This window comes from Schistocerca nitens, chromosome 4 (genome assembly GCF_023898315.1).
Source record: "Schistocerca nitens isolate TAMUIC-IGC-003100 chromosome 4, iqSchNite1.1, whole genome shotgun sequence".
Classification (NCBI taxonomy): Eukaryota; Metazoa; Arthropoda; class Insecta; order Orthoptera; family Acrididae; genus Schistocerca; species Schistocerca nitens.
In genome coordinates, this window is record NC_064617.1 from 980,782,628 (window position 1) to 980,798,038 (window position 15,411).

At 45.5% G+C, this 15,411-nt stretch overlaps 1 protein-coding gene across 1 annotated transcript in view; it reads left to right on the forward strand.

Annotated features, from left to right (window-relative positions):
- Window positions 1-11,061: 11,061 nt before the first annotated feature.
- LOC126252739 (troponin C, isoallergen Bla g 6.0101-like) overlaps window positions 11,062-15,411 on the forward strand; it is an 81,133-nt gene continuing 76,783 nt past the window's right edge. Inside the window, exons 1-3 of the mRNA XM_049953642.1 lie at window positions 11,062-11,073; window positions 13,106-13,133; window positions 14,033-14,176. Of these exons, the coding sequence (XP_049809599.1) occupies window positions 11,062-11,073; window positions 13,106-13,133; window positions 14,033-14,176 (184 nt within the window). The remainder of the gene's footprint in view (window positions 11,074-13,105; window positions 13,134-14,032; window positions 14,177-15,411) is intronic.

A 15,411-nucleotide genomic window follows, 5' to 3' on the forward strand; every position in this document is an offset into this window, starting at 1 on the left:
ATTTTCAACAACAGATGGCGCTGCGGTCTGGGAAACTCTATAGTACGATATTTTCCACATATCCAACATGCGTAGCAATAATATGGCGTAGTCTCTGAATGAAATTACCCGAAACCTTTGACAACGTGTCTGGCGGAATGGCTTCACATGCAGATGAGATGTACTGCTTCAGCTGTGCAATTGTTTCTGGATTCTGGCGGTACACCTGGTCTTTCAAGTGTCCCCACAGAAAGAAGTCACAGGGGTTCATGTCTGGCGAATAGGGAGGCCAATCCACGCCGCCTCCTGTATGTTTCGGATAGCCCAAAGCAATCACACGATCATCGAAATATTCATTCAGGAAATTAAAGACGTCGGCCGTGCGATGTGGCCGGGCACCATCTTGCATAAACCACGAGGTGTTCGCAGTGTCGTCTAAGGCAGTTTGTACCGCCACAAATTCACGAAGAATGTCCAGATAGCGTGATGCAGTAATCGTTTCGGATCTGAAAAATGGGCCAATGATTCCTTTGGAAGACATGGCGGCCCAGACCAGTACTTTTTGAGGATGCGGGGACGATGGGACTGCAACATGGGGCTTTTCGGTTCCCCATATGCGCCAGTTCTGTTTATTGACGAAGCCGTCCAGGTAAAAATAAGCTTCGTCACTAAACCAAATGCTGCCCACATGCATATCGCCGTCATCAATCCTGTGCACTATATCGTTAGCGAATGTCTCTCGTGCAGCAATGGTAGCGGCGCTGAGGGGTTGCCGCATTTGAATTTTGTACGGATAGAGGTGTAAACTCTGGCGCACGAGACGATACGTGGACGTTGGCGTCATTTGGACCGCAGCTGCAACACGGCGAACGGAAACCCGAGGCCGCTGTCGGATCACCTGCTGCACTAGCTGCGCGTTGCCCTCTGTGGTTGCCGTACGCGGTCGCCGTACCTTTCCAGCACGTTCATCCGTCACGTTCCCAGTCCGTTGAAATTTTTCAAACAGATCCTTTATTGTATCGCTTTTCGGTCCTTTGGTTACATTAAACCTCCGTTGAAAACTTCGTCTTGTTGCAACAACACTGTGTTCTAGGCGGTGGAATTCCAACACCACAAAAATCCTCTGTTCTAAGGAATAAACCATGTTGTCTACAGCACACTTGCGCGTTGTGAACAGCACACGCTTACAGCAGAAAGACGACGTACAGAATGGCGCACCCACAGACTGCGTTGTCGTCTATATCTTTCACATCACTTGCAGCGCCATCTGTTGTTGAAAATTGTAACTACTGTAATTTCGAAAGTTTGTCCGCCTGCAAATGTACTGTTGTCCCAAGCATATTGCAACAAACGGTGTATTTCTATCGCTGCTCGTTTAGTTTTTACTGCCGTTTCAAATATACCGGTCATTTTTGAAACACCCTGTAGCTGGTCTCTTCACTTTTACGAAGGTTCTCTCGCAGAAACAAGGGTGACTCTAGTACCAAACCGAAAAAAATTATAACTACGTTGTCACTCGGTAACGAGTCGCCCGACATCACAAGAAAAGATCACCAACGTGACCTCGTATTTTAAGGAGGAAAAACACACTTGCGAGATATCAGCCCCAGCAACCGATACCACGCGAACATTTGGGCCGTAATTCTGACAGAACGCAGTTACGACCTTCTGAAAGGACAGCTTTTAAACACGTGCATGCGCAACTTGTCACTCGTTCAGTCCCGTTGCAGCCACTTACTGCCGGTCGCCAAGTACTGTGCAGTGGAGTAAGAGGTTTGCGAAATACTGTTTCGACATTCGTAGCATACCTTTTTCAGTGTGTCAACAGCAACGGGCGCAGTTTCTAACCTGCAGCTGGTGCCAGAGATCTTTTGGCTTTGAACGTTTAGATGTTGCGATTCACAGCTGCAGCCTGACTGAATGAAACGAATGAGTGCTTCATTAAAGACGCAGTGCAGCGCCATTTAATTATTAACATCACTGCTGTGCGTGATTTTCTTTGGATTTTGAAGCCGGCACGTTAAAGTGGATTGCATTTGTAGGAGATGTACTACTATTCAATACGTTGACGTGATTAAATTGTTAAGTCGAAAATCGTTAACTTTACTTCATAATAATTCTTCAGTTTCTTGGGTTTCTTCATTTTGATTTTGAGGCATACACGTAGCTGCAGAATATCAATATGAGAATCATCAGCATCATTTCCTTAGGGCTTTTGTCCCACTTTCAACGTCGGATCGGCCTTGTTGCGAGATTTGGCGATGTTAGAGGGTGGCCAGATGCCCTTTCTGGCGCCACCCTCTACCCCTTGGGGCGGAATTAGCGTACCGCAGCTGCCTGCGTCTAGCATGAGCCATGAAATAGTGCGAGTCGTGTAACTGAGGCGGGACATGGGGACCAGCCCAGTATTCAGCTAGTGGGATGTGGAAAACCGCCTAAAAACCACGTCCAAGTCGTTAGTCCGCCAGGCGGATTCGATCCGGGGCCGCCGCGCCTTCTCGAGTCCATGAAGCAGCGCGTTAGCGCTCTTGGCTAACCTGACGGGTAGAATACCAATATGAGAATGTTGAACATATACAGGGCTATTACAAATGATTGAAGCGATTTCATAAATTCACTGTAGCTCCATTCATTGACATATGGTCACGACACACTACAGATACGTAGAAAAACTCATAAAGTTTTGTTCGGCTGAAGCCGCACTTCAGGTTTCTGCCGCCAGAGCGCTCGAGAGCGCAGTGAGACAAAATGGCGACAGGAGCCGAGAAAGCGTATGTCGTGCTTGAAATGCACTCTCATCAGTCAATCCTAACAGTGCAACGACACTTCAGGACGAAGTTCAACAAAGATCCACCAACTGATAACTCCATTCGGCGATGGCATGCGCAGTTTAAAGCTTCTGGATGCCTCTGTAAGGGGAAATCAACGGGTCGGCCAGCAGTGAGCGAAGAAACGGTTGAACGCGTGCGGGCAAGTTTCACGCGTAGCCCGCGGAAGTCGACGAATAAAGCAAGCAGGGAGCTAAACGTACCACAGCCGACGGTTTGGAAAATCTTACGGAAAAGGCTAAAGCAGAAGCCTTACCGTTTACAACTGCTACATGCCCTGACACCCGATGACAAAGTCAAACGCTTTGAATTTTCGGCGCGGTTGCAACAGCTCATGGAAGAGGATGCGTTCAGTGCGAAACTTGTTTTCAGTGATGAAGCAACATTTTTTCTTAATGGTGAAGTGAACAGACACAATGTGCGAATCTGGGCAGTAGAGAATCCTCACGCATTCGTGCAGCAAATTCGCAATTCACCAAAAGTTAACGTGTTTTGTGCAATCTCACGGTTTAAAGTTTACGGCCCCTTTTTCTTCTGCGAAAAAAACGTTACAGGACACGTGTATATGGACATGCTGGAACATTGGCTCATGCCACAACTGGAGACCGACAGCGCCGACTTCATCTTTCAACAGGATGGTGCTCCACTGCACTTCCATCATGATGTTTGGCATTTCTTAAACAGGAGATTGGAAAACCGATGGATCGGTCGTGGTGGAGATCATGATCAGCAATTCATGTCATGGCCTCCACGCTCTGCCGACTTAACCCCATGCGATTTCTTTCTGTGGGGTTATGTGAAAGATTCAGTGTTTAAACCTCCTCTACCAAGAAACGTGCCAGAACTGCGAGCTCGCATCAACGATGCTTTCGAACTCATTGATGGGGACATGCTGCACCGAGTGTGGGAGGAACTTGATTATCGGCTTGATGTCTCCCGAATCGCTAAAGGGGCACATATCAAACATTTGTGAATGCCTAAAAAAACTTTTTGAGTTTTTGTATGTGTGTGCAAAGCATTGTGAAAATATCTCAGATAATAAAGTTATTGTAGAGCTGTGAAATCGCTTCAATCATTTGTAATAACCCTGTATGTGCTGAGGTTGACATACTACATACATTAATTATTACTTTTGGCATACAATAGAATGTCCTGGAACAAGATTTCAAACAATGTTGGGCAAATATGTCCATCTCCCTTCTCCTACTTCTTCGCCTTCAAGATCCCATGGATAGGAGGACTCTGGTCGCGACCCCGCCGTACAGTAGTATTTCGCACTCTGACATTAGGCGGCTGCAGTGGGGAAAAGCGAGTGATAAACCGTATGCGCGAAAATTTAAAAGCCGTACTTCCAGAAGGTCTTAACTACGTAATATCAGAATTATGACCCAGATTTCCGCACGAGACCGATTGCTGGGGCTGAAATCTTTCAAATTTCCTTTTTTCTGCTTAAAACATGAGTTCAATTTGGTGACGGTTCTTGTCAGGAAATATCCCCGAGTAACCTCTAATGGTTTGTCAGTACAGTTCTGGTTCATTCTGTATTCATGTACTGCTGTGGTGTGTCGCGCGCGGCTTTTTGTCCTTTTGGCTATGGCGAACTATCCGCTACGCTCTTCGTGTTAGTTTACCCGCACGCCTATTCGATTTCGTGTTGATATCTCGGGAGTCACCTGGCCAGAAACCGCGTAGTTCCTGCTTCCGCACTTCACTGAGTCTCACCAGCCCATATCTTATCTATTCATTTCTCTTTTCAGATTGTCTACCTGCCTACTCGGTTAAAAGATCTAACGTTCCTTTCATCCAAAGCTAGATTTTTTATTTTTTATAAAAAAAAAGATAAGTAGTCCCCGTCCGGATATCAAAATAGAGGACTATTTTCTCTCCGGAAAACACTGGAGGACGACATTATCATAAAACCAAAGTTGTATATCCTCGAGAACTATACTGGGTGTTGTCTTGCTTTTAGCAGTCTGCAGTACCAACATAGCAAGACAACGTTAGCTAATAATACAAGGGCGGTTCAGAAAGTAACCTCCGATTGGTCACAGTGCGGGTTGTGGGGGGAGTAGCGACGCCATCTGTGCGTTCACGCACTCAACAGGTCAGTCGGCATCAAGCCGTGGTCGAGTGAACGTCGTACCTGCGCTAGTTTAGTTTTTGTGGCAGTTTGAAATGTGTGCTGCAATAGAAAACCCCGCCAAATGTGAAGTGCGTGCTGTCATAAGGTTTTTTTACAGCCAAAGGATATTCTGCAGCAGCTATTCATCGTGAGCTTTGTGCCGTGTACGGACCAAGAGTTATGAGTGAAGGAGTTGTCCGTGAATGGGTACGTTTATTTAAAAGTGGACGAGAAAACGTTCATGATGAAGAGAGGAGTGGTAGACCATCATTGGTGACTGACGAACTCGTTCAGACAGTTGATGCAAAAGTTCGTGAAAATCGACGTCTCTCAATGTCGGAGTTGTCTACTGGTTTTCCACAGATTTCTAAGACTCTCTTGTACGAGATAGTGACAGCAAGATTGGGTTACCGTAAGTTCTGTGCACGATGGGTGCCCAAAATTCTTACCGACCACCACAAAACTCAAAGAATGGCCTCTGCATTCGACTTTCTGTCACGTTATGAGGACGAAGGAGAACTATTGTTAAACAGAATCGTGACCGGTGACGAAACCTGGATTAAGTACGTGAACCCTGAGACAAAAGAACAATAAAAAATGTGGCCACATTCAAATTCGCCTACCAAACCAAGAAAAGCCTCGCAAGATTTTTCTGCCAGAAAACTGATGGCAACGGTGTTTTGGGATGCCAAAGGGGTGTTGTTGGTTGAATTCATGGAACGTGGTACGACCATTAATCAAGACGTGTACTGTGAAACAATAAAAAAGTTACGACGGGCTATACAGAACAAACGCCGTGGTATGCTGACTTCCGGTATCGTTTTTTTGCACGATAACGCCCGTCCTCACTCTGCTCGCAGAACAACGGCCCTTCTCGAGTCTTTCAAGTGGGACGTTATCAACCATCCACCTTACAGCCCAGACCTGGCGCCAAGTGATTATCACCTCTTCATGCATTTGAAGAAATGGCTCGGGTCACAGCGGTTTGATGACGACGAAGAGCTCAAAGATGCGGTCACAGGCTGGCTCCAGGCACAAGCGGGTGATTTTTATGCAGAAGGAATTTCAAAGCTTGTGAAGAGATACGATAAGTGCCTCAATCGCTATGGAGACTATGTAGAAAAATAGTGCAAAGATGTAGTTGTAAGATGTATATATTAAAATATTTTTATTTAACTTGGTGTAGTTTTTTAAATCAACCGGAGGTTACTTTCTGAACGGCCCTCGTACATGGCCAGATCAGTCAGTCGGCCAGACTGTTGCGCTGTAACTACAGAAAATGTCGGTAGCCCTGTTCAAGAATCATTTCTTAGGCTCTTGTCTGAGACTGCTTTGATGAGGTTGCAGCTACGGTACGGCAGGCTATCTGTGAATCATTGAGTCACTCAGGCCAAGCCATCGCAGCACGCTCCACGGTTCACGAGCAGTTTTACGGCACAATTTGACTGAGAGAAGAGATACCATGATAGGCCACGTCTTGAAGCATCAAGGAATAGTTAGGTCAGTAATGGAGAGAATTGTGTGACGTTGAAAAAATGTAGACATAGAGTACGAACTGATTACAAAAATCATACAAGTACTGAAGTAGATGTAGGTTGCAGTATTAATCCAGAGGAGAAGAGACTTGAAAAGGCCGCAGTAGCGTGAACAGCTGCATAGAAACGGACTTGAGACCACATACAAACAACAATGGTAACAACAACAAGAACAACAACAGTAGCAACTACATCGCTTCTTCCACCTTTGACAGTGATATACGTTTGAGATGAATGCCAGTTTGAAAAAGTGGATCAGAATCCAAGGCAAACAGTAGATTCCTTTGTTACTGGCTGTTTAAGTCAGTCCAAAGTTCGGAGGGAAGTAACTGGCTACCTCGTTTGGTAGGATTAAGCATTGTGAAACATTGCAGTGTTCAAAACGACCTTAGGCCTGAGCGCAGCGTTGCAAGACTCGGAGCACACGCTGTTCGGCGATTGCTGTTATTTTCTTCTAGTCTTTGTAGACGGGCCTCCGAAGATAACGTTTTACACAAGAACACTGTGTACTCATACGGTCCCGTTCCTACGTTACTAGGAAATCAAAGCGACTCAAATTTTGGACGAGGGCACTAATAGTGACTTCCTACATATTTTTGCAGGACAGTAAGTTTTCAAAATTCAGAACTTACAGGGGATAGGGCAAATAATGTGAACACCTATACTTACTTGGGAATGGTTAATTAATAAAGGATTGGGCCCCCATAATGCAGCTGCGATTCTTCTTGCAATACTGGCATACAATGATTGTATAGTCTCCAGTGGAATGTTATGCCACTCTTCGATCAGAACTTCTTCTAACTCCTGTAGTGGCGAGGGAGGCGGATATCTACTCTGGAGTCTGCGCTCCAATACCGCCCACATGGGTTCCATAACGTTCAAGTCCGGGGACTGTGCCGGCCGGGGAAGACTCTCCAGTTCAGTTGCAAGCTCCTCACACCACGATTTTGGTCCTGGCTGTGTGAAGGGGTGCATTATCTTACTGAAATATGGCATCGTTGTTGGGGAAGAACATTGGAATCATGATGAATCATGAGGTGCAACTGATTGCCTAAAACGTTCACATAATCGCTGGCTTAACACGGCCTTTGAGATTAATGATGGGAACAGCGGAATACAATGACATGGCTGCCCACACCATCCCACTTCCACCTCCATGCTCAACCACGGGAATCAAGCAGCCAGGATTGTAGGCTTCTTCTGGTGTTCTCCAGACATAAACCCGGCCCGATGTTGCAAATAAGTAAGACGTAGACCCGTCGGACTACGTGACGTGTTTCTACTGATCAACTGTCCAGGATTTATGCTCCTAACACTGTGTTTTACGCTTCTTTGCATTCGTTGTCCTCAGTAAAGATTTTGCTATAGCAGCTCGCCTATGAACATTCGTTTTATGGAGCTCTCGGCGCACAGTGTTGATAGATACGGAGTCTCAGAGATGGACATTGAGCTCTGCAGTCATTTTAGCCGCTGCAGTTTTGTGTTGTTTTGACACAATTCGTGTTTACAACAGTCTCTGTCATTTAGCTATGATCTACGCCCAACTATTACGTTTACACGATGATGTCTTTCCATGTTTTGTGTAGGCTGTGATGACTGTGAATACAGTTGCTCTTGAAATGTTCAATAAGTTGTCTCCCTTGGTTACTGATGCTCCAGCTAATCGGGCCCCCACAATCTGCCATCTTTGGAGCTCTGTTAGGTCTTTCATTGAGTGTCGACCTCGGCCTGTGAGTGCAAATACGAAGTGTGTGCACCACTCTAAACAACGTCAACTCATGCCTAGTCCGTAGTGAACACGCACAGTCCAGCACGACATGTACTTTACATGCGTTGTTGACTCTCAAACACAACCATCCCATTACTACCACTGTCCACATTATTTTGCCTATACCCTGTTCATGAAACGATCAAATGACATCACACAATGACGCCGCTGTAAATTACGTTGCACATCTGACGTCTTCCCGCACGGGTTGGAGCCCGATTTTCTTGTTGGATATATATATATATATATATATATATATATATATATATATATATATATATACTCCTGGAAATTGAAATAAGAACACCGTGAATTCATTGTCCCAGGAAGGGGAAACTTTATTGACACATTCCTGGGGTCAGATACATCACATGATCACACTGACAGAACCACAGGCACATAGACACAGGCAACAGAGCATGCACAATGTCGGCACTAGTACAGTGTATATCCACCTTTCGCAGCAATGCAGGCTGCTATTCTCCCATGGAGACGATCGTAGAGATGCTGGATGTAGTCCTGTGGAACGGCTTGCCATGCCATTTCCACCTGGCGCCTCAGTTGGACCAGCGTTCGTGCTGGACGTGCAGACCGCGTGAGACGACGCTTCATCCAGTCCCAGACATGCTCAATGGGGGACAGATCCGGAGATCTTGCTGGCCAGGGTAGTTGACTTACACCTTCTAGAGCACGTTGGGTGGCACGGGATACATGCGGACGTGCATTGTCCTGTTGGAACAGCAAGTTCCCTTGCCGGTCTAGGAATGGTAGAACGATGGGTTCGATGACGGTTTGGATGTACCGTGCACTATTCAGTGTCCCCTCGACGATCACCAGTGGTGTACGGCCAATGTAGGAGATCGCTCCCTACACCATGATGCCGGGTGTTGGCCCTGTGTGCCTCGGTCGTATGCAGTCCTGATTGTGGCGCTCACCTGCACGGCGCCAAACACGCATACGACCATCATTGGCACCAAGGCAGAAGCGACTCTTATCGCTGAAGACGACACGTCTCCATTCGTCCCTCCATTCACGCCTGTCGCGACACCACTGGAGGCGGGCTGCACGATGTTGGGGCGTGAGCGGAAGACGGCCTAACGGTGTGCGGGACCGTAGCCCAGCTTCATGGAGACGGTTGCGAATGGTCCTCGCCGATACCCCAGGAGCAACAGTGTCCCTAATTTGCTGGGAAGTGGCGGTGCGGTCCCCTACGGCACTGCGTAGGATCCTACGGTCTTGGCGTGCATCCGTGCGTCGCTGCGGTCCGGTCCCAGGTCGACGGGCACGTGCACCTTCCGCCGACCACTGGCGACAACATCGATGTACTGTGGAGACCTCACGCCCCACGTGTTGGGCAATTCGGCGGTACGTCCACCCGGCCTCCCGCATGCCCACTATACGCCCTCGCTCAAAGTCCGTCAACTGCACATACGGTTCACGTCCACGCTGTCGCGGCATGCTACCAGTGTTAAAGACTGCGATGGAGCTCCGTATGCCACGGCAAACTGGCTGACACTGACGGCGGCGGTGCACAAATGCTGCGCAGCTAGCGCCATTCGACGGCCAACACCGCGGTTCCTGGTGTGTCCGCTGTGCCGTGCGTGTGATCATTGCTTGTACAGCCCTCTCGCAGTGTCCGGAGCAAGTATGGTGGGTCTGACACACCGGTGTCAATGTGTTCTTTTTTCCATTTCCAGGAGTATATATATATATATATATATATATATCACTGATGTGGTTTACGAAATATATCCAGCGGTAATGTTAGGTGACTCACCCTATATATATATATATATATATATATATATATATATATATATATATATATATATATATATATATATATTCACTGGAACATCTAACACAGGATATGTTGATCTCAGTACGAAGGTACAATCTGAAGTGGCCCTCTGCTGAATCGACGAAGAAAAGGTCATATGGGAAACACTAAGTAGAAGGGACAGAATGCTAAGATGTTATGATGTCTGTTAAACATCGGGGAATAACTACCATGGTTCTAGAGTGATTTGTAGAGGGTAAAAACTGTAGCGGAACACAGAGCTTGGAATTCATCCTGCAAATAATTGAGGACGATGCGTGCAAGCAGTACTCTGAAGTACAGGGATAGGAAATTGTGACGGGTCATCAAACCAGTGAGAAGACTGATGGCAATAAATGAATAAACCACATGTACCATATTGTTGTTGTTGTGGTCTTCAGTCCAGAGACTGGTTTGATGCAGCTCTCCATGCTACTCCATCCTGTGCAAGCTTCTTCATCTCCCAGTACCTACCACAACCTACATCCTTCTGAATCTGTTTAGTGTATTCATCTCTTGGTCTCCCTCTATGATTTTTACCCTCCACGCTGCCCTCCAATACTAAATTGGTGATCCCTTGATGCCTCAGAATTGTCCTACCAACCGATCCCTTCTTCTAGTCAAGTTGTGCCACAAATTTCTCTCCTCCCCAATTCTGTTCAATACCTCCTCATTAGTTATGTGATCTACCCATCTAATCTTCAGCATCCTTCTGTAGCACCACATTTCGAAAGCTTCTATTCTCTTCTTGTCCAAACTATTTATCGTCCATGTTTCACTTCCATACATGGCTACGCTCCATACAAATACTTTCAGAAACGACTTCCTGAAACTTGAATCTATACTCGATGTTAACAAATTTCTCTTCTTCAGAAACGCTTTGCTTGCCACTGCCGGTCTACATATTATATCCTCTCTACTTCGACCATCATCGGTTATTTTGCTCCCCAAATAGCAAAACTCATTTAGTACTTTAAACGTCTCATTTTCATGTTCCGTATGTTGCCGAAATGGAGATTTGTGTGAGTGTGAAAAACAGTCCGGAAACTCAGACCGCTCGATCAGTTTTCGCAAAGGCTGGGCAAGAATTCGATGGAAATGTTGTTAGTTTCACGGCTTTTACCTTTTGTATTCTGCAGCCCATTGCACACACCATAACTGAAAACACTTCGTACCAACATTGCCAGTTTCAGTCCTCTTTCATCTACTTACTCAGCGAGAGAAAAACGGCTGTTTATGTGACTCGGTAGACTTTATGATCTCTCACATCTTATTCTCATGGTCCCTATACGAGATAAAAGATGCATCAATGTTGGAGTCGCCTTCTGTGCTTTTGATTTATTTTGTTTGTCCCATTTCATTTACCAATTCGTAGCTGTACCACTAGATACTTAAATTGCACATTGTTTAAATATTCAAGTACTGAGTTATTATACATGCCAGATTTTTGGTATATGTCAGTATCATCTTCCTTCTTTGGCTATTTTTGTACTGAGTTATTATAAATGGCAAATTTTTGGTACATGTCGGTGTCACATTCCTTCTTTAGACTTTTTTGCAGTGAGATTTTTTGTATACATCAGTGTCATCTTCCTTCTTTACACTTTTCTGTACCGAGATTTTTGGTGTATGTCAGTGTCATCTAGTTCTTTGCACTTTTTTGTATTGAGTTGTTATAACTCAATACAGAAATGTCTAAAGAAGGAAGATGACACTGATATACACCAAAAATCTGGCATTTACCAACTCTAGTGTTGAAATAAGGTATAAAGAATATAAAAAGGCCTAGAAGTATGGTACCAGCCATTCAATATTTGCAGAGCACCTTCAGCAATAAAACCTCCACCCCACCACAACTGAACAGGGAATGAAAACAGTCAGATTTAGTAACAAAAAGCATGTGCTATCCCTACAATAGAACTTCCAAGTCCAAACAGCTATAACAGAGAGGAAACATATAATAAATTACCAGATAAACACCAGCAACCAAACGTTATTTGAATTAATAAAACATATTATAGATAAAGAGAAACTCCCATAGACATCACAAAATAATATCACAAACTTGGTAGTATCTCCACCCTATATCACCCACTACTGTACCATAGCAAAGGAATATTTAACAAAAAAAAAAAATAAATAAATAAAATAAAAAAAAATATTCAAATGGCTCTGAGCACTATGGGACTTAATTTCTGAGGTTATCAGTCCCCTAGAACTTAGAACTACTGAAACGTAACTAACCTAAGGACATCACACAGATCCATGCCCGAGGCAGGATTCGAACCTGCGACCGTAGCGGTCGCACGGTTCCAGACTGTAGCGCGTAGAACCGCTCGGCCACCCAGGCCGGCTAATAATTTACACACACAATAGTTAGAACATGTTAGCTACCTTCAAATACACAGACACACACACACACACACACACACACACACACACACACACACACACACCTGTCGGAAAATATAAACACATACACTAGCCAAAAAATATAAACACTCGTACATACAGAGCAGCAGCAGACGACCAAGCTGCTATGAAAGCAAATGACGAATGCATCCCGCAATAGCAAAACAAAATCACTCGAAAAGGAGAGATGGCAGTCGTTCGTCACAACACAAAACCGTGAATATATTTAGTGTCAGTGAAAGTTCTGTGTGCTAAAATCTACAACATACATGTAGAAGAACAGGAAGAAGGACGTAAGCAACAGAAAACAGTGAGTACATATAATATTTAATACTGTTTATAGAAGTAACTTAAAACATGTGAACTGTTCGCGATCCTAGCAAACAAAACTGTAAGAAAAAACCATTTTGTTACAGTGACCACTGAAGATGCTTTCAAATAAAGATAAAAGCTAATACCCCGTTCATTGCCGTCGCAAAAAAAACAGTATTTAATTTACATAACTTATGTTTATTTATAATTTATCATTTCAAGGCAGTTTTTCAGGCTAAAATATTTCTCAGCTATTGCCTTGATTTTCAGTCGCTATAAACACTTTGGATATTACGCACCCGTCACTAATTCTGTTGTTTCTTATTTCAGGATGACCTTCCTGCAGAACAGATACAAGGTGAGTAGAGCACAAATCTTGCTGATCCATCAGCGTCATATTCAAATGTCACTTATCGAATGGAATTGCTGGCCAAGGGAAAAAACCTATTTTGAGAGCAGTAGCCGTAACATCAATAAGAAAGTGGATGCCACAGGGCCAAATTCTATCACTGCTGAATTTTAAATTTAATTTTGTTTTAAGTCTCGACTCGCTTTAAGTTAACGTCCATTTTGAAGTTGCAGGCACGTACGTGCGCTAATGGAGGAAAAAAATAGTCAGTTCTTCTTATTATACTCTTCTTATTATACAAATGGACACGAAACTGGTCATTGTCTATGGATCTGACAGGTTACGCTCGTCAAACATTAGAGTCGTTGACTTCCCAATTCCTGAAAACGTAGCACCAAATAATTGCGCATATCAAACTTGGAATTTAGTATCCAACTGTCGCAGTCTTCAATCCTCTGACAACCATTTTCGAGCTGCCCAACGTCAAAGCACTTCAACTGAAACAAGTCGCTGACTTTTTTACCATTAGGTGACAAGACGGTGTAGGAGATATCTAGATGCGAGCATTCTCTACAACAGCATGCGAAACCAATATGTTGCTTCAGAGAAACTTTTCGGTTGGTGCAATTTACGCGATAACGAATTCAACATTAACCTAAAATACACAACAAAAGTCTGGTGACACTTTTATCTAATACTTGACACTGAAGTCATTATATCCACCACATGTAAGTTCCCCCAAGTATTTAGTGATTGAGAGTTTGTATGAACAGTTTTCTTCGCGGTCAGATTGAGGTTTTCCATTCCACAGAGCAAAGATTCCAATCCAATTGCTACATTTTATTCATAGCTTGCGAAAGGAATGCTGATGTGTAGTTGTCGTAACGGCCATTCGTTTTCTGCTCCAGTCCTGAAAAAGGCGTTCGATGCCTTTGACCACGAGAAGAAGGGCTACATCACCATAGACACGGTGCAGACCATCCTGGACATGCTGGGCATCAAGCTGGACGCCGACACGCTGCAGGAGGTCATCGACGAGCTGGATGCAGACGGTGAGCGAAAACACTACAGTATCCCGACACTTAACAGACACTAAGCACCTTACGTAAAAAAAAATTGAAATACAGAAAACTGCAACCCGTCGCTTTTTTTGAAATAGTTATTGATTGCATGAACCGTTTTTCGAATCATCACAGACTCACCCTCAGGAGGGTGCGTACTGTAGCTACACTCCTGGAAATTGAAATAAGAACACCGTGAATTCATTGTCCCAGGAAGGGGAAACTTTATTGACACATTCCTGGGGTCAGATACATCACATGATCACACTGACAGAACCACAGGCACATCATAGACACAGGCAACAGAGCATGCACAATGTCGGCACTAGTACAGTGTATATCCACCTTTCGCAGCAATGCAGGCTGCTATTCTCCCACGGAGACGATCGTAGAGATGCTGGATGTAGTCCTGTGGAACGGCTTGCCATGCCATTTCCACCTGGCGCCTCAGTTGGACCAGCGTTCGTGCTGGACGTGCAGACCGCGTGAGACGACGCTTCATCCAGTCCCAAACATGCTCAATGGGGGACAGATCCGGAGATCTTGCTGGCCAGGGTAGTTGACTTACACCTTCTAGAGCACGTTGGGTGGCACGGGATACATGCGGACGTGCAATGTCCTGTTGGAACAGCAAGTTCCCTTGCCGGTCTAGGAATGGTAGAACGATGGGTTTGATGACGGTTTGGATGTACCGTGCGCTATTCAGTGTCCCCTCGACGATCACCAGTGGTGTACGGCCAGTGTAGGAGATCGCTCCCCACACCATGATGCCGGGTGTTGGCCCTGTGTGCCTCGGTCGTATGCAGTCCTGATTGTGGCGCTCACCTGCACGGCGCCAAACACGCATACGACCATCATTGGCACCAAGGCAGAAGCGACTCTCATCGCTGAAGACGACACGTCTCCATTCGTCCCTCCATTCACGCCTGTCGCGACACCACTGGAGGCGGGCTGCACGATGTTGGGTCGTGAGTGGAAGACGGCCTAACGGTGTGCGGGACCGTAGCCCAGCTTCATGGAGACGGTTGCGAATGGTCCTCGCCGATGCCCCAGGAGCAACAGTGTCCCTAATTTGCTGGGAAGTGGCGGTGCGGTCCCCTACGGCACTGCGTAGGATCCTACGGTCTTGGCGTGCATCCGTGCGTCGCTGCGGTCCGGTCCCAGGTCGACGGGCACGTGCACCTTCCGCCGACCACTGGCGACAACATCGATGTACTGTGGAGACC